The sequence below is a fragment of the Falco peregrinus genome, chromosome 5 (assembly GCF_023634155.1).
Source record: "Falco peregrinus isolate bFalPer1 chromosome 5, bFalPer1.pri, whole genome shotgun sequence".
Taxonomy (NCBI): domain Eukaryota; kingdom Metazoa; phylum Chordata; class Aves; order Falconiformes; family Falconidae; genus Falco; species Falco peregrinus.
In genome coordinates this window covers 42,180,717-42,204,656 of record NC_073725.1, presented here as the reverse complement: position 1 = coordinate 42,204,656, position 23,940 = coordinate 42,180,717, and the positions used below count along the sequence as shown (strand labels likewise).

At 39.2% G+C, this 23,940-nt stretch overlaps 1 protein-coding gene across 1 annotated transcript in view; it reads left to right on the top strand.

Annotated features, from left to right (window-relative positions):
• CUBN (cubilin) overlaps positions 1-23,940 on the top strand; it is a 155,117-nt gene that overhangs the window by 26,500 nt on the left and 104,677 nt on the right. The window contains exons 19-31 of the mRNA XM_005228854.4: positions 1,173-1,354; positions 2,131-2,293; positions 2,491-2,681; positions 6,525-6,681; positions 7,298-7,476; positions 7,974-8,136; positions 8,378-8,594; positions 9,612-9,742; positions 18,311-18,497; positions 19,537-19,697; positions 20,212-20,393; positions 21,042-21,198; positions 23,660-23,847. Coding sequence (XP_005228911.3) covers positions 1,173-1,354; positions 2,131-2,293; positions 2,491-2,681; positions 6,525-6,681; positions 7,298-7,476; positions 7,974-8,136; positions 8,378-8,594; positions 9,612-9,742; positions 18,311-18,497; positions 19,537-19,697; positions 20,212-20,393; positions 21,042-21,198; positions 23,660-23,847 — 2,258 coding nt within the window. The remainder of the gene's footprint in view (positions 1-1,172; positions 1,355-2,130; positions 2,294-2,490; positions 2,682-6,524; positions 6,682-7,297; positions 7,477-7,973; positions 8,137-8,377; positions 8,595-9,611; positions 9,743-18,310; positions 18,498-19,536; positions 19,698-20,211; positions 20,394-21,041; positions 21,199-23,659; positions 23,848-23,940) is intronic.

Below are 23,940 nucleotides of genomic sequence, written 5' to 3'. Positions count from 1 at the left end.
GCCTCTGCATGAATAAATTTTTGCTGCTGTTTTGTACCTCCTGTGAGGAATCCCCCAAAGAGCACATGTTCCTGGAGATGCTGTTCTGATCAGTTCTCTTATCTCACAGAAGGATCTAGTACTTTGAACAAGCAAGTTACCTTTTTTTGCCGCTGACAATTTACAACAGGCTAAAGAGCTCAAACCGTGCTTTCCAAACATGATAGATTGTTGGGAATTTGATTTTAAATTATCTGTGAGATTTTTGGCATGGTTTGCTGTACATTTCTGCCTGAATTCTTAGTAATGCCACTTGCATGATTCCTCCAGGAGGCCTAACAGTGCATTTCTAGATATAAACCCCAAATCATCTTGTGCAATATTAAGCTCACTTCAATGTTCCGTGTATTGTCTGTAAACAAAATTGTGCATTGGGTTGTGTCTTGAAAGAACCACAGAGTTAAAAAAGTGTAGAAAAGTCATGATGGAAACAGTTTCTGTATTTCCAGAAATGTTTATTGGAATGCTTTTAATGTGATTTTTGGTAGTTTTTTTCTTTCAGTTGGTATTATTGGATCGATAATTACTAATTGAAAAATATGGATACTGAAAAGTGAAGAGATCTTTTTGGGGAAAAAAACAAAAGCAAAAACAAAAAAGCAAGGAGGGGGAGAGGTATAGATGTCACTGAACTAGCTATTTCTTAGGTATAACAGGCAAATTACCTGTACCATTCCCAACCATTAATGCTGACAGGTATTTTTTTTAATTATAGATATATAAAATAGCCTTCCCTGTAATTAACATTTTAAATTAAAACAGTCTTCTGCTAGGCTAAAATATGGAGAGTATTTACAAAGTACAGAAATTCAGATTAATTTTGTAAATCCAATCCAATTCAGTGCTTTTGATCATTCTCCTGAAGATACTTTATCATCATAACTGGGAAAGAATCTTTCTTTTACTGTGGAAATCAGGAAATATTTGGAGTTCTGCTTTTATAATTGAGTTGCAGAGTTAATTGTACAATTTACAGAAAGAAGTAACTTGGTGGTTTGTTTGGCTTCATCTTTGGTTTTGAATTCATTGTGGTTTCCAAAGTGTTACCTGGTTTTGATGCTACAGGAGAATTCATCTTCTGACCTGACCTGTGGTGTTGAAGACTGTGTTCTTCCATGTTTCTTTTCTGTTAGAATGTGGTGGTGAGCTGACGGGTACTTATGGCTCGATAAGCTCTCCAGGATACCCTGGTAACTATCCTGTAAACAGAGACTGTTTCTGGACCATCTCAACCAGTCCTGGCCTCCTCATCACATTTGCTTTTGGCACACTAAGCCTAGAACATCATGAAAACTGCAGTTATGACCATTTAGAGGTAAAGCGTAATTGTGGATTATGAAAGCATTTTATGGCTATGTTATTGCAAAACAAGATATTTCAAAATTTTTTGTATGTACAGAAGAGGACCGTTGAAAATTAAATCCTGGGTTGAAATGTTCATTTGTACTTACTTATTCCAGTCATCAATGCACAGTCAGGTACAGGCAGTATAACAGAAAGGGGATGAGATCCCGCTCCACTGAAGTCGGTGGGAGTCGAGCAACTAAAGAGGATGGGATTCAGGCAAAATACCTGGTGGGAAGCTTTCACTTTCTTACAAAGAAACCCCTTGTCAAATGTCAACCTCCAGAGAATTAATCAGCCTAAGGTAAACTATTACAGAAAGAGATGTAAAATTAATAGATTGTTATTATAGTACAGTCCATGACTTGACGTGTGAGCTTAGGGCTTTTTGTGAAGTGCAAGGGAATGGTTATAGGATTCACCAATATCCAGTTATAGAAATGAGAGGCTGCTTTGGCATAGCATGTTTTGCAAAATTGTGCAATACAGAGCGTGATTTCAGGAAAATAGTTCAACCAACAGTAGATCTTCTGAAACTTTCCCTTTCACAAAACCCTTGATGACTTTCCCAGGAGCACCATCACAGTGATGCTGGTGGGTATGTTTGGAGGAAACTTCCTATGAGCTTTCCCTCCATCCACCATATACAGTATCTCCTGGGGCCCCCAAGATAACTAAGAGTGTTGGTACTGTTCACAGTTGGCACGTATCTAATAATCCTAAACACTGATCTGACTTTCTGTTTAGATTCGAGATGGTCTTCTTCCACAAGACCCTGTCCTTGGAAGATACTGTAGCACCCGATCTCCACCCCCACTCCAAACTACTGGTCCGTATGCATGGATTCACTTTCACTCTGATGACTTAGTTACTGATAAAGGCTTCCACATTGTTTATACAACGTCTCCTGGTAAGTAGACTTCAGCATTGGTGAATTGGAAGGTCTGCAATGTTCCCAAGGTATAGCCAACAACACAAGAATGGATGTAACTGACATGTGTTAATAATACAGAAATCCTCTTTGATTTGCAGCCATTGTGCAGAGGTGGTCTAAGCGGAAACAGTTAACTTGCAAATTTATTTTTTTTTATTTATTTATTTATATAGCAGATCTAAGTTGTGGAGGAAATTACATGGATAGTGAAGGGGTTATCACATCCCCTTTCTGGCCTAACCCTTATATCAGCAACCGACAATGTATCTACATTATCCGACAGCCAGAAGATGAAAGAATATACCTCAACTTCACCCATATGGAGCTGGAGAGTCACACTGGTTGTTCATCAAATTATATTGAGGTGACTTCTCTTAATCAGTTGATATGAGAGGTTGATTACATGTGTGTACAAAACCATGCTGCATAACTTCTGTCCCAAGGCCCACTGCAGAAATAGGTGTTAATCAAAGGACTAGGTGTGCCTTATTAGAGTCCAAAAGGCACAGGGGCTAAAAGAGCAGGACCATATTTGGATCGAAGCAAAGATAAGAGAACAAGAAAATCCATCTAGCTTAACACTAATTCTTAATTCACTGTACACGATTAAGGTGGATTTTGGGCCATCGGTAAGTGCATGCCAAAAGCAAGAAAAACAGAAATAATGCCATAGCCACTATGCAGCGTTTCCTGGAGTCATGGTGTTATACGGAGAATCTTGTTCTGGCACAAAAAGGAAGTACACCATATATATATAGTTATATATACATACATATGTACATATATACGTAAGTAAAGCCAGGAGTTTATTGTTAGCATAACTGAAATCTCACAAGTCGAATTCAATAATTGTTATTCAATAATAATTCTTATAGAAAAAATAATAGTACAGTTAGAATGTTTCTATATGGAAAATGTAATAATAATGCAATAGTAAGGTTGATACTAGCTTGAGGTGATTTTTGTGTTTGCTTTTACACCTAGCTCTGTCTTCATTGGTCTGCAGCTTCGTGTTACACTGCTACAGGGTGCCTTTTAAGTACACTAGATGCCATTTGTTCATTTTCTTTGTTATTCCTAAACTCGGTTTTGTCCGGGTCCAGGTCTGCATTTCTTTACCTGACCACGGGTGAGTTTTGGCATGGTGCTGCCTGGGCCGGGGGCTCCCGGGGGCCTGGGGGCTCCCTGGAGGGCAGCGCAGAGGGGGCATCTCCCTGGGGCTGGGGATGGAAGGCAGGCCTGGACGTGGGCGTGTGGGTGAGCCTGGCTCAGCAGAGCCCATGGCCGGGCCGGGCTGTGGAGAGCTGGAGGCTGGCCCTGCTGCTGTGTCTCTGGGGCAGGGACTCGCAGCCCTGGGAGGCTGACATGGGGGTCTGGGCCTGGGCAGGCTGGGGGGGGCTGGGGGAGGCAAGGCTGGGCCAGTGAGTCCTGGTGGCACCCTCAGGGCCTGGTAAGGTCTTTGTGGCTTGTGCTCCTGCTTCTGTCACCCCATCCCTGTTCTCTGTCCTGTGCCCTGACTTGCCACATCTCAAGGCGTCTGCTGTTGTACCTGGCCTGCATTTCTCCATACAGTCATAAATACCTCATCCTATGTGGCATGACTGCTGGGTACTGCTGTCTGTATAAAGCTGTGGCTGTACTGCACAGAGGTAAACAGAAGCAAAACAAACTGGGCACAGACACTCAGTTGATGAGCAAAGGTGCTGCCACAGCTGAAGCAGGTAGGAGCAAACCCTGCAGCCCCAGCGCAGAGCCCTGCCGGCCACACAGTTAAGTGGCAGCGTGGGCTTGGTTTTATGTTTAATCTCTTCTTGACCAAGTGAGGAATAGGCCCCTGTAAGCTCCGCGCAGTTAATCTGTTTTTAAAAGATGTTATTGTGCTGACATCATTCCCTTCCCTCCTCTAATTCAGAGACTTTGGTTGGAATGAAGTGTAATTAATTTCTGAAATGAGAGGGGAAGTGTGTTTAATGAAAACAGACAGCTTTTGTTTGTTTGGCCTGGTACTCCTCTTGCCTAATTGCTGGCAGAACAGCAGCTAAATTCACAGCAGCCAGAAAAACAAAACCATTTCTGTTGAACGCAGTTGGGTTTGCATTAGTTCAGCAAGGCATTTACCTCGTTGTTTGCTGAGCAGTCACAAGCCATTCAGTTTCCCTCTGCTTCTGTCCTCCTCCTCTTCCTGCCCTCTCACTCGGTGGCTCAGGCCAGAGCAGAGAAACGAGACTGACATTTTCTAACTGCGACAGTTGGTATGACTAAAGCACTGCTCTTTTATCAAGGCCTGATTTTGCACATATGCTTTCCTAAAATACTGTCATGCTCAGTTTTGTAATGAACTTCAGCTAGGGAGATAGCTTTCGGGTGGTTAAGTTACTTTAAAAGTCACTCCGCAACAATGATTTTGTCACTTAGAAAAGGTGCAGTTTATTCCCATCCCTGGTGATACCAGGAAACCTGCAGAATTTCCACAGGGACCAGACACAGCTCACAGGCACTTGCTCAGAGAGGGTTGTTTAGTCCCTTACTAAGGAAGGAATGACCTGAGAACAGGGATCTGCAATAAAAAACTAGAGACAATAAAACTTGTTTAAGAAAGACTGTGACATGGTGCTGCACAGATAAGGTGTTAGCCAAGACAGATCCTTTTCCATGCCATCTTTCTAACTGGCAATAGGAAACATCACTCACATCGTTCAGAGAACCCATTGTTTTTATCACTACTCTTTGGGCTTTATAAACCAAAAACGTAAGGAGAATCAGATCAAGAAAAATATGTAAACTTCTGGGAACTATAGTTCTGGAAACTTTCACTGCTGTCCAAAGTTTTTCTAAATATTCCGGTACAACTTCAGGTCTCAGTTGCTCCACTATAAACTCTGTCACCTTAAACTCAGGTTCCAGGGAAATTAAAAATATCTGTTACTCAGAAAGCCATCTCACCAGCTTGAGATTATGAAAGCTGCGCAAGCAGGCCAAGCTGCTGCCTAGGGCACCGATCAGGGTTCCCTGCCTTCTCTCCCAGCTGATGGAGGAGTACAGCTGAGGAGGAAAGAAGAGGTGATGAGAGGGGACCTGAAAGCTGGATGTCCCTGGCTTTGCCAATGATTTCACTGGCATGAATTTTTGGGGTCAACAGCATATAGATGCATTTTAAAAAGCAGCTCCAGCTACATGAGCTACCACCACTTTTACAGCAGAAAAGAGCTGGTTTCTTAAGGAGGATCTTTGGGAGAATAATTGCATCTTTTGCCCACGCAAACAGCGGAGGACTTGTTTTTTGGACCTCAGCTTGTTGGCTGCTCTCTTGGAATGAGACGAGCACCTCAGAGGGTATCCAGAGTTCCTTGGCTATATCAGTGCTCTGCCTCGTCCCCAGATGCACCTGTTCTTACTATTTCTTACTCAGGTTGAGGGCCTGAAGTTTGGGGGTGCAAATAGGTTTCTCCCTTCTAGTCTCCTTGACAATCAGGATTCATAATCTGGGAAAACAAAAAAGATACATTTCTCCTTTGATTAGCAGATTGATTGAGGTCAGTAGAGTAGCATTGGGAAGGTAAAAGCTGGAGATGATTCCTTGATACAGCTTCGTTGTCATTATCATGCATTGGACCTTTCAGATAAAGTAATGGAGAAATACCAGTATAACTCTTTACTGCTTTGAGGACTCAGAGTTGCATCTCCTTTAGTAAGCTGTCTCTCTGCATTGATGTATGGTTATGATGGGACATGTGCTTGTTCTGAAGAAGTGCCATTAAAATATCACTAGAAGCTTCATGGCCAGAGCAAGAAAATCACAAATACCCCCTTTTTTCCCAAGCAGATTTTAGTGCTGGAAAAAATTTCATAGCTATTGCTGGTGAGCACCTTACCTGTCTCTTTCATACTAAAGGTGTCACTTTTGGAAGCATAGGCCCAAATTGTACTAAAGCTGTGGTTCATAGGGGAGATCTGTTTCATCCTAATGTCCGATGACAGTAATGTGTGTGTGTGTGTCCTCTGTGCTGATCATCTTATTTTCCTTAGAGCTCTTGTAAATCGTGTGCTCATGCCAATTACTGTGATGGCTCTTTGCCCCTTTTATAAAGAAGTAAAATAGTCCTTTTGTTGTTTAGCAGCTTTTCTGAGATTATAATTTTATCTGGATATGAGATCCCAAAACTTTTATGATCTGACATTTTTTTGTTTTTTTCTTTTTGGTGACTAGGTTCGAGATGGTGACAGTGAGATGTCTTCTCTTATTAGAAAATTCTGTCATAGTACACTTGTGCCTCCAATCACTTCTACCAGCAACAGTCTATGGATCAAGTTCAAGTCTGATGCTTCAGTGCAGAGGGCTAGCTTCAGGGCCATTTATCAAGTTGGTAAGTGGAACTGGTGACTGGCACAGTGAACTGTTTGTAATTCGAACACTTTCAGTCATTGCTGTGCTATATTATCCGTATAATGGGTTTAAGACAAACTTCAAAAGAAAGAAGACCATGACACTCTATTTATTATTACTTTTATAAACACTAAGATGATGTCTGCAGTAAGTTTGTAGTCGGCTCTCCTAGCGTGCTTGGAAATGCACCCTTCGTTGCTTCTATTAATGATAAATCACTTACTGCTAACATACTAAAGATGATATAGCTGTAATCTGCCTAAATCTGCCTAAAAAAAGGACATTTTTTCTGTCTTTTAATTCTTAGTCATCAACAAATCTATGTGTCTCTGTGAAACAAGTGAGTCAAATCCATTAGTTTTCATGGCACAGTTAGATTGGTCTTCTATACATGCACGTTTATGCTATACTTATTGCAATATGTTCTTTTAAATATGTTCGTAATACTACTTGGATGATCTGTGGTAGATGCTGTAAGAAGACAGGGTTTTAGGGGTGGTTTTCTTCTAATTTCATAACGATATTTGATAGGCATCACGTTATACATTCCTTGAAACCATTCATCACAAAATCTGATTCTTGGTGTGTCTTGGCAGCCTGTGGAGGCTTCTTGTCTGGAACAGGCACTATCCGTTCACCTTACTACCCCAGGACATCCCCTCACCCAAAGACCTGTGAGTGGATCATCTCCCAGCCAGCTAGCAAAGTGGTGATTCTTAACTTTACCGAATTCGGCATTCGAAATGCAACCACTTGTGACTCAGACTACATTGAGGTAAAAAATGATACACATATGCTACGAATAGCAGACAGATTCTTACCTGTATGTTCCTTCTCATACTTATCTCCACCAAAGCAGAACTGCTTGACAGGCAAGAACTTGCTACAGCAGTTATAAAAGCTTTTCCAGGTTCATGATTAGATCCTAAACTTTTTCTTGGTTCTCCAAAGATGAAAATGTCATTTTGATAATCAGATGAGTATCAGGTGTCTTTAAATAGACAGACCTGGTTGTGGAGGTTTATGTGCCCCTTATTGTTGAGGGTGTAAAATCCCAGCTCGTCTCTACCTGACATGCTTTTGGTGGAAGAGAGCTTCTCTGGAAGTCATAAGGTTGCATTGTATGTGCCTGTAGTAGAAACCATGCTGAAGAAAGGGTAAGGTTTGACTTACTAAGGATTTCTTTTATACGGTTCTTACGAATTCATTTATGCTTAAAACTTTAATGTAATAGAAATTTGTATGGAATATTTTGAATGCACTGTTCTTCAGGTCAGAGACGGCAACAACACAGACTCTCCTCTTTTGGAGAAATACTGTGGTACAGCTGTACCATCTACCGTGCAATCTACATGGAACAATCTCTATATCAAATTCAGAGCTTCCTCTCTTACCAACCTTGGCTTCAGAGCTGAGTACCGGCCATCAGATACAGGTAAGGATTTTTTGGTTCTGTGTAGAATGTTGGGACTTTCCAAATTTTGCTATACACTGAAAACAGCTGGCCATCAAGTTTTATGATGGTGTAATGGGAGATAAATTCTGAATCAGTTATTGTATGGTATACATTGAGGAAAAGACGACTGTGAAATTTCAGAAAGAGAAGTAACCAATTTTGTAAGTGCCTAACTTTCTTATAAATATATGACTTTACCTGATGTTTTAAATCTCTACAGTATGTGGAAAGACTCTCACTGGACTGGAAGGAAACATTACAAGTCCTGGTCGTCTGCATGTCTACCCACATGGTATTAACTGTACCTGGATTATCAACATTCAGCCCGGCTACCTTATCCGCCTGATGTTCACTTCATTTAACTTGGCATTTGATTATAATTGCAGAAGAGATTATCTTGAAATATATGACAACAGCACTGTGCAAAAATTGGGAAGGTGAATATGTCCATTAGCTTACAGCGGTTAATTACTGTAGAGTGAGCACTGTTCTGTAGATCTTGACATCTAGTTTGCTTCATTAAATTTTGTGTATAGGTTAGTTTCTCTGCATTACAGAAACAACAGCAGCAATTTCTTTGCCTAGGACAGTAAAGGCAATTTGCTTTCTTTGACTAAGGAATGAGAAACACATTTAATGAATAGTATACTGGGATAAACTAACTTGTGTCAGAAGGGCAGCTTTTTTAAGGACAGGTTTCAATATTGAGCATTGTCCAGCTGCATTAATATTTTGATTTATGGGAAATAAGTTCAAAAGTATTAATATATCTGTGCCCAGGAAAAGACATGATTTGAAATACTTGCAGAAGTGAAAGAAAGGTTACTTAAAAGATTGTGTGTTTGGATCTCAGCAAAAACTGACATAAAATCTGCATTTTATAGGATTTTGTTTTCACTTTTCCCTGATATGTGATTTTATCTTAGGGAAGAAGCTTTTTTTTGGTTTTCCCCTTCTCCAGTTGGGGGTATACACAGGATTTTCTTGCCACCCTAGAATTCAGGAACATCTGAACTACTTGGGAACAGTACCCAGCTGCAGCCACAGACTGTAAAGTACTTGGCTGACATGGCAGTATTTTGGAAAATAAGAAGCAAATTATTTTCCTAATGGAGAGTGTTTTGCAACCTTAGTATTTGGCCAGCCACTCTGACTCCTACAAAAGAACAGAATATGTTGTAGGTACATCATGGAATAACTTCAGTAAGGATTTGAAAACTTAATGAACAGTTTTTTCTCTGACTTTGCCACATAAGTTAGATTTGCACCCTTGTACATGTATGTGCTGTTTAGTCCCACGATACAGGTTATATGGCTGGGATCTGTATTATCCAAAGGAGAGATTTGTGTATGCATACCTGTTAAAACGTCTCAGGAAAGCTGAATCCTCTTCCAGTAATACAGATGCTTCATAAGGTACTGCCATTCAGTTTAGGGCGTCTCTTTTGCTGCAGGTACTGTGGAAGATCAGTTCCACCGTCTCTCACTAGTGGTGGCCATGTGATGATGGTGTACTTTGTGACCAGTCAGAGCACGGCATCAGAGGGCTTCTCAGCTAAATATATTTCCCTGGATGCATCAAAAGGTAGTATGTCAGTCTGTTCATTACGCAGATTAAAAGTTTTAAGCTGTCACTGTAAATAACCACTATAAGAAGCAGGAACATTAGTTTCTGTGTTAACAGAAGACTGCCTGGTGCCTCTCCTATCCCTTCTTATGTATCGTGCTTTTTTCACAAACTTCTTCCTCCCTAGGAAGCAGAAAGCAATTTTCTGTGAGCAACACTGCTGTTTTCTTTAAAAACCCGGTTAAGAGCTGACATGGCAGAACTGCATGAATTATTTAGGAAAAGTATTTTCTGAATTTGCTTTCTCTGCTCTGAGCTGAGTATGTGATCTAGGAAGCTTAGCAATCATGGACAACTCACTTGAATGGGAGACTGTCAGGGGCCATAAAAATTAATTTAGCCCATATTAAGGTTCAATATTAATGATGGGCAGAGAAGTGTGATATAGGATGAAATCTGATAAAGCAGCAAAATAACCTGAAAGCACAAGCTGGTTTTTTCATTACAACAGAGTGCAAGGTTTCTGTTTCCACAAGAGTTCAAGGCTCCTGTTATGCTTTAAGTCTGTTCTTTAACTATCTCCTTTTAAGGGTCCAAGACATATATCAGTGGGGAAAGACTACTGAAGAGAAGACTCATTCCCTTAGTTCTCTAAAACAGAGAAAACCTGAGAAATTACTCCAAATTCTAATTGATTTGAAGGTTTTCCAGCATGGGAGCACATCTGTGTTTTCAAACTATGCTGAACCCACCATACCTGTTCCAGCATTTGTGCATCTCTCCTGCACTGAGAATGTTTTAGCTGCGCTTGAAAAAGCAGCGTCTTGATGAAAGACTCTAACTACCAGTTTCATAGATGCAATATACATGGGTTGGCTATTGCTCCCCTCACTGCTAAACACAGATCTGTAGCAGAAGAGGATTTATATGAGTAGAGGGATAGGTTGTGCCTAGCTGAATTAAACCAGAAAAGAGGCAGAGTTAGACAATGAAAAAAAGTAAAAGTGATAATACACTTGTAGCTGGGTTATTTGTGTATCTGTTAGCCAGTTTCTAGGTGGTTTGTGTGTGTGAGTGCAGATTACAAGGAATTTATTAGATGACTATAAGAAATCCATGGTACTCATCTATGCAGCCATAAACTACCAATGGCTGTTCGTTGTTTGCTCTTAGTTTCTTTAATAATTTTATTTTTCCCACTTTCTGAGTTTCTCCAACCTGTTTGCAACCAGCAAAATTTCCAATTTCTACCTTGCGAAAAAAACTTTCTTTCTTGGAAAATGTGGCTATTATTTCATCTCTCAAACATATGTGTAGGTGAGATTGGTACAGATTTTGCCACTGTGTCTTTATTCACTACCAGACAATTTAAAAATTCACATAATCCATTTTCTCAGCTGCCCTCATTCGTACTTGATTTATCTGGCATGGAAACCAAAAAGCCAATAAAAACAATTAAGATTTAATGAGAACTATTCCAAGGAGGAAATTTCTATCTGTTAGAAAATCATAGGCCAAAACCCAGGTTCTACTTTAAAAAATTTTTCTGGTAGAGACTCTGTAGTTAGAAAACTGAGTTCTTACTAGTGAGAAATTGTAAAATTATAACCTGTATAAAGTCAGTCTTTTATGAGCCTGCTTTTGCAGCTGCAGACTGCGATTTCTGTAAATATGATTGTTGCTTGTTAATGTGATATTTTTTCTTTTACTTTACATCAGATTAGTATTTCATGGGTGGATTTGATTCTTTCCTAACTGTTCTTGTAGCAGCTTTTCTCACATTTCATCAAGATCAAAATATTCTTTACTCAACATGAATCTATATTTCTCTGTGTAACGCTATCTGTTTCTCTGGTGGTGTTACCTTTGTGCTGTCCAGCTACACTGCTCTGCCTCCTCTCTTCCATATTCCCCTCCTTTACCACTGCCATGGTGGTTGGATTTTCTCATCTTTCATCCAAAGCACTGCTATATGCATCATGTAGGTTTCAAACTCCATCATCATTGTCCAGGGAATGGGTTCAAACTATGCCTTAAAAATGCAATTCTTTTTTCTCTTCAATGCTATTAACAACTAGAAACTGTATAAAATGTTTATATGAAATTAGAAGTCTATAATATCTTCGTTCAAACTCTAAACAGTAGATATGATTTTCTTTTCTCATAATTAACACATATATCTTTACTACTCTTCAGCCTAACTGGGCTGACTCTCCATTTATTCTCACTCAGACCTGGAACTATGATCTCTAGAATAAATGCTTTTTTGTTTCAACCACTATAGTTTGTATAAGTATGACAAAGAAGCAAGTAACTGCTGAAACAGAGAGTAATAAACTTACAGAGCGGTTGACACTATGATCTGTTTTCTTTACAGAGATCTATTTCTTTTGGTCCCAGAACAAACATAGCAGTACTATACAGTTGTCATAAATACTGGACTGCTAACATTCCTTTTTCATTAAGAATAAAGTGTTTTGAAGCTTCTCTGGCCTGAGAGAAGGCAAACACATGTGTGTATGTAGACTTTCCTGTGAGAAGCAACTCCCCACTTCCCTGAAATTATATAAAGTTTAGTTTTCTGACTGTGAGGTGTTTAGGCCTGATATTCATCTTAATTTATATCCAGTTACACTAAGGTAACAAATTGCTGAACATAATCATATCGGAGAGATTTACCAAGTAAATGGACTTTTTTTTCTTTACATCTGTTGCCTATTTTCATTTTTCTGCTAAGGAAAATATGTTTCCAATAACGTTTCTTGTGCAGTGAGAATACTTCATATTTTTGAGCTATGTTTACTTAGCCAACTAGAGTGTAACCAATATCAGAACTGGTCAAAGCTGTTCTGGTTCATATTAGACATTTCAATAGACTTTTGCCTGGAGTTATTTTACAGAGAATGAGCTATTGAAAAGATGGACAAGATTATCCCCCCCAAAAAAAGAATAAATAGGAGTTTAAAAAAAAGGGTAATAGAAAAAAAAATTATGTAGAACAACACTAATTTTCTTCATCATGCATCTTAGCAAAGAATGTTTTTGTTAGCATGGTTTATCTGTGTCACATTAATTAGTTGAAAAGTAGCCTGAAAATAATGGCAAAGCTATATTGCCTGTCAAAAAAATTGATTGCTATGATACACAACCATGGCCATGGTCCATAAAGTGCAAACAATTGTTGTAACAGTCTGCCAGCTTGTGAATAGCTTGTAATGCAGCAATACAAATGGAAATCCTTCAGTCAAACGTGCTCACATGATAACCAGTTGTTTAAAATGTATATTGACCACTTAAACTATCTGTTACCTGGGTTACTTAGTTCTTGACCAACTTTCTGTCTTTTAAAAGGGAAAGTCACATGGAAAGCAAAGTAGTATTTGGATTTATTTCCTAGAGTCCAGGACTCAAATACTGTAGAGGAATGAAGGTAGTGGGTTGGAATATAGAAAGGTTGGTTTAACTAACAGTAATAATTTCTGTTAACCCATTACCTTTGGACCAGCCTGAAAACAAAATGGGGGAACTGTAGAGGAATGAAGGCAGTGGGTTGATCAGCATTGATAACATGCAGCTGTGGCCTTGCCTCGAAGGCAGTGGGTTGGTTGACACGGACAATGTGCAGCTGTAGCTCGTTCCTGCTAAGTGGTTAAATAGCCCTGAGGAGTGTGGGAGAGGGGGTTGGGTTGAGGAGGGGCAGTGTGGCCCTGCCCAGGCCTCTGGAGGAAGACAATACAGCACAGACAGTAGAATCTGACCAAGGTAAATCCTTGTTGCAGTCTACTAGTTTGATTGTGCTGCAACAAAGTACCAGATAGATGAATGTCACAATAGCCATGGAAGTATTATGATAGATTTTAGAGGTTTATTTTGCCCATTGTGGCTGACCACACCACAGTGAACCAATGTAAGATTGTTGAAAAAATCTTTGAAAGGGCTCAGGCATTCCTGAGAGTGTTGTTCAGGGTCTTGAAAGATCCAGGCCACAGTTTTCCAATAGGACTAGCACTAGAGTTAGTGTATGTATTTTATTGTCCTTGACTTCTTCACAAGTAAGCAGGAATTTATTTGTTTTCCTTTGAATTGAGGGGGGGAGGATTTTTTTTCCTCCTTCTTTTTTAAAAATTTTTTTCTCATTTGTTTGTTTCATTAAAGAGGCTTAATTTCATCCTTTCTGCTGAGAAAAGTCAGCCTTCAAAGTTTTTAGCGGATTGCATTTGTGATAGAATTTTTATTCCTGGGCATTCTCTAGCTTTGGTGAAAGATAAGATTTTTCCTCTTTATCATCCTGAATTGTGAATGATACTGTTTATCAAGAGGTGTAACTCAGTTTTAAATAGTTTCATTGTGTGGTATATGTTAGCTGGCAATGACTTGACTGGAGAAGTCAGGTTTTGAGAAGGATGAGGAAAGAAAGAAAAACATTTCTGAACCCATGGACTTAAAAGTGCCCCTGAAAGTGATGTATGGATTTGTGTTTCTTCTTTACTGATAGCTGAGTACAAGTTGACATCTCACTTCTTATCTTACTGACTAAACCCAGTAGTTATGGGGAGGACATTGCCTGTCTTTTATTTTCAGCTGAACAAGCAAAGACAAGAATGGAAAGTAATGTCTAACAAATATGTGTGTGCAGAGATACAGGGCACAGTTGAACAAGGCTGAACTAAGACAGAAAGAAAAAAGCTGAAGTCTTGCATGATCTTGGTCAGCTGCTCAGCTTGTCCTGAGCCTCAGGAAAAATGCTCAATCAGCTGGCAACTAGCAACCTGTTAGGCCACTATAACTTGGTTACGTTTGATCAGGTATTAGTCTGCTTAGACTATATATGCGTATATGACTCTAGTGTATGTGTGTTTATGTGTGAATCAGCAGAAGAGAGTTGGAGATTCTTTTTGAACAGCTGTACCCAGTGTTTCTAAGGAGTTAGGGTGTGAAATGCTACAAAGGACCTTTGTGTGCCTTGGTAAAAATGAAGCCGGTTAGCATCTGCCAGCAGCAGTAACAGAAGGCCCTGAAATGCAGATGTGCTTTTCCATTGCCTGTGGAGAGGCATATGCTTCATGTGATAGTTCCTTCCTTTTTTTCCAAACATGAGTAGTGTTACATAAAGATCTAATTGTTAGGGATCCCAGTTTTGCTTTGGCAGAGTGAGACCAAAAGAAAACTCCCCATACAACACTATAGTTTTATTTTTGATTAATTAGAATTGTGGCAACTGATGAGTATCTCTTTATGGGGAAAAACATGGATATAATTTTCTGCAGTATGCATGATTGCATGAGTGAGCGATACAAAAGCTGGCATTTTTCTTCACTGTTGTCTGTTACAGTGGGTTACTGCCATTTATGGCATTTTTTTCAGAAGAGCAAACACATTCAGTACCGAAATCAGAAAGCAGATTGAATAGCTTTCAGAACCTCACACACTAGCAAAGCAAGATGTGCGATTAACCTTGACAATTGCCGCCTCCTCCAGTTTTTCATGAGCTGCGATAAATGTCTTCAAACTAAACTGAATTCCTGTTTTTTCCAGGCATATAATAATCACCTTATGGCATTAGTCTGCATTCTGAACTTTGGCAAAGGAGTCAAAGCACTTTTTCACTGCTAACTTTGCCAGAGTTTTCACTGAAGGAACTTTTACTGCCCAAGCACACCCCAAATGCAGTGTTAGTGAGGTGAGTGCAAAGGGAGTGCCAGCTCTCCTGCTGAAAGTAGAAGACAACAAATGAATCCAGTTACCAGAAGAGAGTTGGCGGTGAAAAAACATGGTTTCGTTTATGCTCTTCCTAATCCTCACAGCAGCTTATGCTCAGTCTACACTTGGATTTATTTCCCTGCAGCTAGTAGTCTGACATTTCTAAGGCAGTCACTGGTCCACCTTCTGTACTTATCCCCCTTAGCTCGTTAAGAAGACTGTGAAGTGTAGAGCAGTATACAGCATTCAGTTTAAAACAGTGCACTTGGGGTATGAGTTTCTGTATGGATTACTCTCAAGAAAGCAAACTTTGGTGAGGGAAGGAACCTGGACAATTCTGTGGAAATTGTTCTTTAAAGGGCTGATAATAATATTTTGGCTTCCATGTTGCTAATTTTACCCTAAGGGCCCTCTCTAGTGCATCAATTTTAATATTCTCCAGGCTGAAAGCCAGTATTCATGGTCTCAGCTTCTGAGTGAATAAGGAATGGCAGTATTGCAACAGCTCTAACCATTAAGTGTGCATGAGTCAGGCACATATGCTTCCAAAATCAGGAGGAAATAATTAGTTTAAAATAAGTAACCTAATAAATATACACACATTTGCATTTTACTTTTTTATTGCTTTTTGTGTAATGAGCTGTTAAGAAAAACTTGGGTCACATTTCTGTCAGGTTTTTAATCCTGCAGGCAAGGTTCTCAAGAAATTGTATAACTTAAGGATCTGTGGATTGATGATAAGGCCTACATATCATGAAACCCCACAGGACCTGGTAGCACAGCAAGGATATTACAAGGGTTTATAAAGCAGCACAGGGTTTTTTAAGGTGACTAGGACTAACCTGATTGTTATATGCGTACATTAGAGCATATATTGTGATGGAACACAAATGACTAAAATTCTAGAGAAAGGCTTCTGTAGATCATGATTTTAGGTAAACCAGTGCATGAAAGCTTTTTGACTTGTCAATACCAAAATACAGCCCAATGGCAGAAAATTATTGGCCAGTTTGTGTGTCATGTTTCTTTGTTCTCCTTGTGATGAATTAGGAACATGAGCCTGGTAGCTAGCTTTGGGTGTATTTATCCCACAGAAAACATTTTCAACAGAAGACTTCCAGGTGACCTAGAATGAAAAAAAAAAAAAAATGCTATTAAAAAAGACACCATTAAAAGCAAAGGCATTTTAGTAGTTACAATGGATAGAGAATAGACACAGAAATGACCAGCCTTAGACATGGAGGGCCTGAACTGTAACGTCATCCTAAATTACTATACGTATTGAAGTGTTAAGCACAAGTATTACTACACTGCAGCTGTGAAAACCAGTGTAAACGAATATAAAGTTAATTGTAATATTTTGCTTGCTGTTTGAGTTGTACTTTATAATTACTCTAACACTGCCTATTTGATATAAGTAGATTTCTTAAATGCTTTCTCCTTACAGCATGTAGGACCTGAAACAGGGAAAGGGAGGACTGAATGAGTCTTCAGAGTCATCAAATACAGGCCAAAATTTCATGCCCCCCTCCCCTTTTTTTTTCTTTCCTTTTTTTTTTTTTTTTTTCTTCAAGAACTACATAGTGTGATCTCCTTCTCAATTAAGTTAATCAAACTGTATCTTAAAAACCAGTGGACTTTTTCCCTCTTTCTGCATTAGTTATGTTGGTTGGATGATTGCCCTGGAAACTCAGCAGTTCCTGGCAGAAACTTTCTCGTGATTTCTGTGTATCTATTCACGGACAGTTTTTAACTTAAGAGCTTGTACTGACATTGAGAGGATATTCTAATTTTCTTTTCTTCAAGCTTCTTGATTTTTATCTTTTTTTTTTGTTCTCCTGCACTTGCTAAACTAAACAAGTTAAGTTCTTCTAGTGTCTCTTGCCTGCTGCCTCCACAACCTCTGTCTTATTCTCATTTGATTTCCAAAACATCAGTGACCATGGTTATCCACATCTTTCCAGGTGACATGTCACTATTACCTTGTGCAGCGGCATCAATATTCCCTGTTTCAACTGAAAACACCTGACATGGATCGCATTTGTTCTTGCCCCTTTTGCAGCCAGATCACAAACCTTACTCAGACTCTGACCAACTAGTACACAATTGTTCTCTCTAAAATGTCTCATGTACCACTGTATAGCAGATATTTTTATTCCTAGTCCTTGTGTCTGTGCTTTCAAAAGAGCTGCTTTTTAATTACTGCTCAGGTTCTGCCTCGGTGTTAGTCCACACTATTTTCCTCTTTCCAGCTCATAATACCAAGATGTTTCTACAGTGTTTACAGTAGAATTAATGTAGCTGATTTTAGTATAAGACCTTAAGTAGAACTGTTTTGTCCTCACAATTTAAGGATTATACTGTTTTCCAACTGATTGTCACTTATGCCCCAGAAAATGGGAAAAGAGATCGAGATGTAAAAGCCCCATCTCCCCGGATTGATTGTGGGGAGTGCCTGAGAACAATATAATATCTCCTCATAGCTAGAGACTGCATTCAGTTTCCACCACCGCTGCTTTTGAGAAATTCAGGAATCATACCTTTTGTGTTGATAAAGCCATCCCTTTCAGTTTCCTCTCTCTTCTTACCCAGATTTTGGGTCAAAGCCAACTTAGGCAGCTGAAACTACTCTTACGTTGCCTATTTATTACAGACACAGTGTTCTGGTAAAAGCTGAACAAATCAACTCAAATGTAAGAAATCCCATGGAAAAGCTGGATTCTGGTTTTAGTTTATAGTGATGACATTCAGCAGTAAGATGTGACCAGAAAGAATTATAATGCACAGGAGCACAGGGGGTTTGTTCCTCTGTCTGTTGGGAATAGAAATTTCCTGTTAATTTAGCATACATATTAAATTAATTCATACTTGTTTCTTTTCTTTAAGTGTGCTCATACAACTACAGTACTGAAACTGGTGTGCTAACATCTCCGAACTATCCTAATAACTACCCTGTCCAAATAGAGTGCATATACACCATCACAGTGGGAATAAACAGACAAATTGTGCTGCGCTTCACCAACTTCAGCTTGGAACGGAGTACCATCTGTAGAAACGATCATGTAGAAATCAGGCAAGCCTAATTATTTCTCTTGTCCTTATTACTGATCACCATGGAAGTTGTCCAAATCCACTTAGGCATGTTCAGAACCTGTAGTTTTAACTATACACCTGTTCTGTCAATGTGGGAAAAGGACTTACCAGAGAACTTCAAAGACTACCTTTTCCTCCTCCCATCCTACTCCATTGTCAGCTTTCCCACTTGGTAAATTCCAGTTCTCAGAGCAAGTGGAGTATGTGGACTGTGTTCCCATGCACTGCATTCTGATTGTTTTCCTTAGTGCAGAAACAAAGGGTTTTGTTGCCTGTTTTGTGACATATTCTCCATGACATTTGAAAATTCATGGCAGTCAAGCGAAGTCCCTGGTGACTAGAAAAAGGGAAATACTGCACCCATTTTTAAAAAGGGTAGAAGGGAAGACCCTGGGAATTACCAACCTGTCTGCCTTACCTTTGTGCCTAGGAAGATCATGGAACAGATCTTCCTAGAAGCTATACTAAGGCATACAGAGAACAGGGAGGTTATTTGAGAGCTATCTGAAGGCTAAGAAAATATTTCAAAACTTGCATCATATCAGTTCTGAAAAATGGGTTCCCATTTGTGTGGTGGCAAATAAACGTGAGGGTTTTTATAGGTCAGCTCATCTGGTTTTGTGCCAGGCTAAACAATGAGAAGTGAGCAAACTGTTATTTCTTCAAATTAGGTTACCTTTGGTTACACCAATGATTACCACCTTGTAGAATACAGAGAAAGTCCTGCCTCTGCAGCATCAATTCTACTTGAGATAATTCTTGAGTATGTTGTTGTATTGGCAGACTCTGGACAGGCTGATTGAGATGAGAGAGTGGACATACTCATCAAGCAGGTGCTTGTGGTAGGACTTACTGCAAGTATCAGGACTCCTCCAGTCTTTGGTAGCTGTATTGCTGTGGAAGATGAAGAGCCAGGACTGGTCTTTTCCAGGCCTGAAAGAATCTAAAGATTTGTAATTTTTTTAACAGTTCTCATGGTTTCTCTCTTTGCCTAAGGTTTTTCTTCTCTATCATTCCAGAGATGGAGGCTATGAAACTTCTCCTCCTCTTGGAAAATACTGTGGTACAGACCTGCCTCCTGTTATAATCTCTCATGGTAACAAGCTGTGGATAAAGTTTGTAAGTGACGTATTTTTCACAGGAAGGGGATTTTCAGCAGACTGGGATGGTACATCAGCAGGTAAAATGACCATATCAAGTATAAAACCATTTTACACATCTCATTTTTGATCTTTCATTTGTATTTGATTTCTCACTCTTTCCCCCACATCTTCTAAAATATGTCTGCTAATTATATAGCAACATATATTTGTGGTGTTAAGATCAAGTATACAACTTTCTTGATTCTTGGGCTTTCTTTTTCTCCACAAGGAGGATATATTATTCCCTAGATATAATGTAGCATCAAATTTCTCATATGCTTAGGAAAGCAGTAACCAAGAATTTAATGGGAGGTTTCTATTTTAAGATTAATGATCTGTCAGGAGCAGTCTTCAAATTAGATAGTTAATATTTCTAGCTGCCATGGGCTCTCTTTTGCTTACAACACTGTTGGCTAAATGCAGATTTTTAGGGCATCAATGAAGATGTTCAGGGCTTGTGAATGAGGTCAGTAGTGGGAATCTCACACATCATGTCTAATTTTCTATTCTTCTAGGTGTTAAATGTTGGTTTGGTTTCTTTGCTGTTTTCAGGTTGTGGTGGGACTTTGGTGACAGCTTCTGGTATTTTCATGTCTCCTAACTACCCTATGCCGTATTACCACAATTCAGAGTGCTATTGGTTGCTCAGAGGAAGCCGAGGAACCCCATTTGAAATCCAGTTTGAACAGTTCCATCTAGAGTATCACTCAGAGTGCAACTTTGATTACCTTGCAGTAAGTACCCTGTGACACTTTGCTCCACAAGAGGCAGCTGGGTATGATGAGTATACAGGCAAGGGAAAGCATATGGCTGCCCTGGTCTGCAAATATTTGTAAGTGAACAGACCCAGAACAGGACAGTTCCATACTCATATGCTACCTTGGATCACATAGCAGTGAGAGGTAAGGCAGCAGTGTTTGTGTAGCTGCTGGTAAGAAAAGCATTTATGTCTAGATAGAAAGGCCACTGAAACAAGAATCTGTCTATATCTTTTAAATTTGCTGTGTTTTGGACCAAGGCTTTAATATGCTCTTTTCGTAAATTACAAGGAAAAAAGCACAGCAGTGTTAATAACCCTATTGTTAATCCCAACTTTTTAATTTGTATTGTTGTTTAAATTATTTGCATATTTCTAACATTTTAAATGAAGTGCAGTTTTCCCCTCCTGGTGAGTAAGCCCCTTGAAACCCACCAGTATTCGGTTACTGACTTCCTGTTTTTCCACTGATTTGCTTGTTTCTGAAATGCCTGTCAGGCTTCCTCTGAGCAGAAATAGAATTTAACCTCTTGTATGCCCAGTAACAATTCCCTAAGCAGACGTTTGTTCTGGGGAAATTACTTGGATTTGTAATGCCATCAGCTTTTTTTTTTTTTCTTTTAAGGTATATGATGGCAACAGCAGTAACGCTAAACAGCTAGGTAAATTTTGTGGGAATCAGATACCACAACTCATCCGTTCCAGTGGAGACAGCATGTATGTGAAACTAAGGACAGATAGAAATCAGCAAGGTGGAGGTTTTTTAGCCAAATACAAACAGGGTAAGTAAGTAAAGAACATGTTTCTACAGTTTGGCCTGTTCCTGAAACTACTTCTTGCAGCCCATGATATTACTTATTCATGAACAGAGAACAATGTATAGAGCATATTATTGACCCAGATTCTCTAGTGTGCTACAGTCACAAAACAGAGCGCTAAAAATTATCTGCCCATCTACCTGTGATGGAGATTATCTACTCCCTAGAAGAAAGCTGGTGAGGTGGCTCTACTTCTGTTAACTACATCAGTGGCATTTGCCACTCCAGATTTACTCAGAATAACAAGTGCTGAACATCTGTAACAGGGTAGATTGAGCTGCTCTTTCTCTTCCACTCGCTCAGTCTCCTGACTTTTCAAGAAGGCAGGTAGAACAAGGTTCTCTGCTCTTCTAGCTGCTTCTGAGGCAGCCATCCTGGATCATTGTGGGTGCTTAGGATCATTTAGCCTACCTGGAACACCAAAAAGTTTATTTTTTTTGTATCCTTTAGTAAGACTCACATTTTTCTTGCAAACCTTTTTTTTTTTTTTTTGATAAAATAATTCTACCCCAGAAATATCAGAATATTAACATTTGGAGAAAATGAAGATACATGACAAATTATTTTGTTCCTGGTCATAACCTTGAATATAATCCTGGTGTTTTACTTTTCTCCTTATACACTGTAGCATGTATGGTTAAATGCACATTGGAAAATATGGACTTTCACCACATACAAAATGGTTTGCAAGCATCTTTGCGTACACTAAATATGCCATGCTGAAGTGATAGGGATTGTTGTAGGTTTATAGAAAGTAAGTTGTCCTGGGTTTGGAGAATAGTAAATGGATTACAAGAAAACCAAAGCTGTTCATCCACACATGGCCCATACAACAATTAGAACAGTGAGGGAGCTTTGGCTCCTTCATTCCTTAAAGATGTCACAGATTCATCTACCATGTCTTTTTTGGGCAGCAAACTAGAAAAGGGTTCCTGCTCTTTCATTAATTAAACAGAAAGAGCACTTTCAAAGCACTCAGATGCAGAACCTGAGCTATCAGGTAATCTACATTTCACATTCATTTTTAATTCCTGAAGGTGTATCAGAGAAAGCTTTCAATGGCTTGCCCAGAAGCTAAAATTATGTAGGAAGTAGTGTTCTAAAATAGGACACCTAGATGCCAGATGCATTTACATGTACATGGAAGAAATGTGGTGATGAATTGGAAAATGTTGGAATGGAAAACATGGTATCAAGTGAACATTCAAAGGCACCTTTGTGTCTGATTTGTTTCTAATAAAATCCTGATGGCAGGGGGTAGCAGCTTTTATCCATCTTGCATTTTTCAAGATCCATTTTGTGCTCTTCATCCTGTCCTTTCAGATAGTTGTATGCTTCAGTGTAGCTTTGCAGACAAGCTCCATACCACATGACCCTAACCTTCAGGGGTATCCTGAGCATTTTGAAGTCCTAAAAACACAGCCTTTGCTGCTCTGTAAATAATACGGAAAGAATAAAAAAAGATTTACAGGAGGTAGGTGTATCATCCCTAGTGATGGTGACAGACAATAAAAGAGTTTTGCAAGTGAATCTTGGCTATATCTGCTGTTCAAAACCTGTGGATTTGCTGTACAAAGCAAACAGCCTATCCTGTTCCCTGCTCCCCCCGCCCCCTTATTCTCTGTGCATTACATTGGTCGGCTCCCAATACACGTTGTATGCTGTGCCAGACGAGGGATTGCTCACATTGATATTTTCTGACTTTAGTGAATTTGGATACAGGAAAATGAGACTTGCTGAGCTAATACCATGATTGTAATTTCACCTAGTTTGGTTTATTTTTCATTTCCTCTGCCCTTGAAGGAAAGCTCTCATTATTCCAGGTGAGTGTCCTGTTCTTATGCTAGGAAGCTATTGGATGACTCATGAGAAAAATCATGGCTTCTTTTTAAAGAATGTCATGATCGATTCCAGTTCCTGCAGCCAAAAAACCCAAATACAAGTAGTGTACATTCCATTTGTTGTTTTAGCCAGGTTTTCCCACTTGCTGAAATAAACTGCTTTAATCCATTAGTCTTTGTTGAGCATCCTCCCCAAATTGTTTCAAGTGATAGGGCAAATTACTATTATTAGTTAATTAAAAAGAAAAGAGAAGACATGTTTCAGGAACAGCCATGTATTTAGAATTAAAGAAAACTGCCAAAAAATATACATACTACATATACTGATGAGTCTGTAAGTATTAGAAGAGAAGGACAAAATAGAGCTGAAGGGTTCAAGTTTGGAAAGCCTGGATTTTGTTTTCAATAGATGCAATATGTTTTTCAATAGGTCACAATCTTCTTTCTGCATGAGTTATTTTCTCTAATCTGTGTATAAAAATATTTCTCACCTTGTAATGCTATCAGTAACTTCAGTTAGTAATTTTTTTTAGATACTGGGTTAGTAAGCACTGCACAAATATAATTTATCACTTCTTTTTCAGTTTGCCAGGAAGTACTGACTGTTAATCGCAGCCACGGCATATTGGAAAGCTTAAATTATCCAAATAATTACCCATTAAATGAGCACTGCAAATGGACTATCCAAACTACAAAAGGAAACACACTCAACTATAGCTTCACAGCCTTCCATTTAGAAGATGGATCTGATTGTGACCGGGACTTCTTGAAGGTATGTACCCACATTCTAGGAACAAGAAAAATCAGGTCAACACCAATCAAGAAATACAGTAAGGATGTGGAAGACAAAGCGGAAATTTATCTT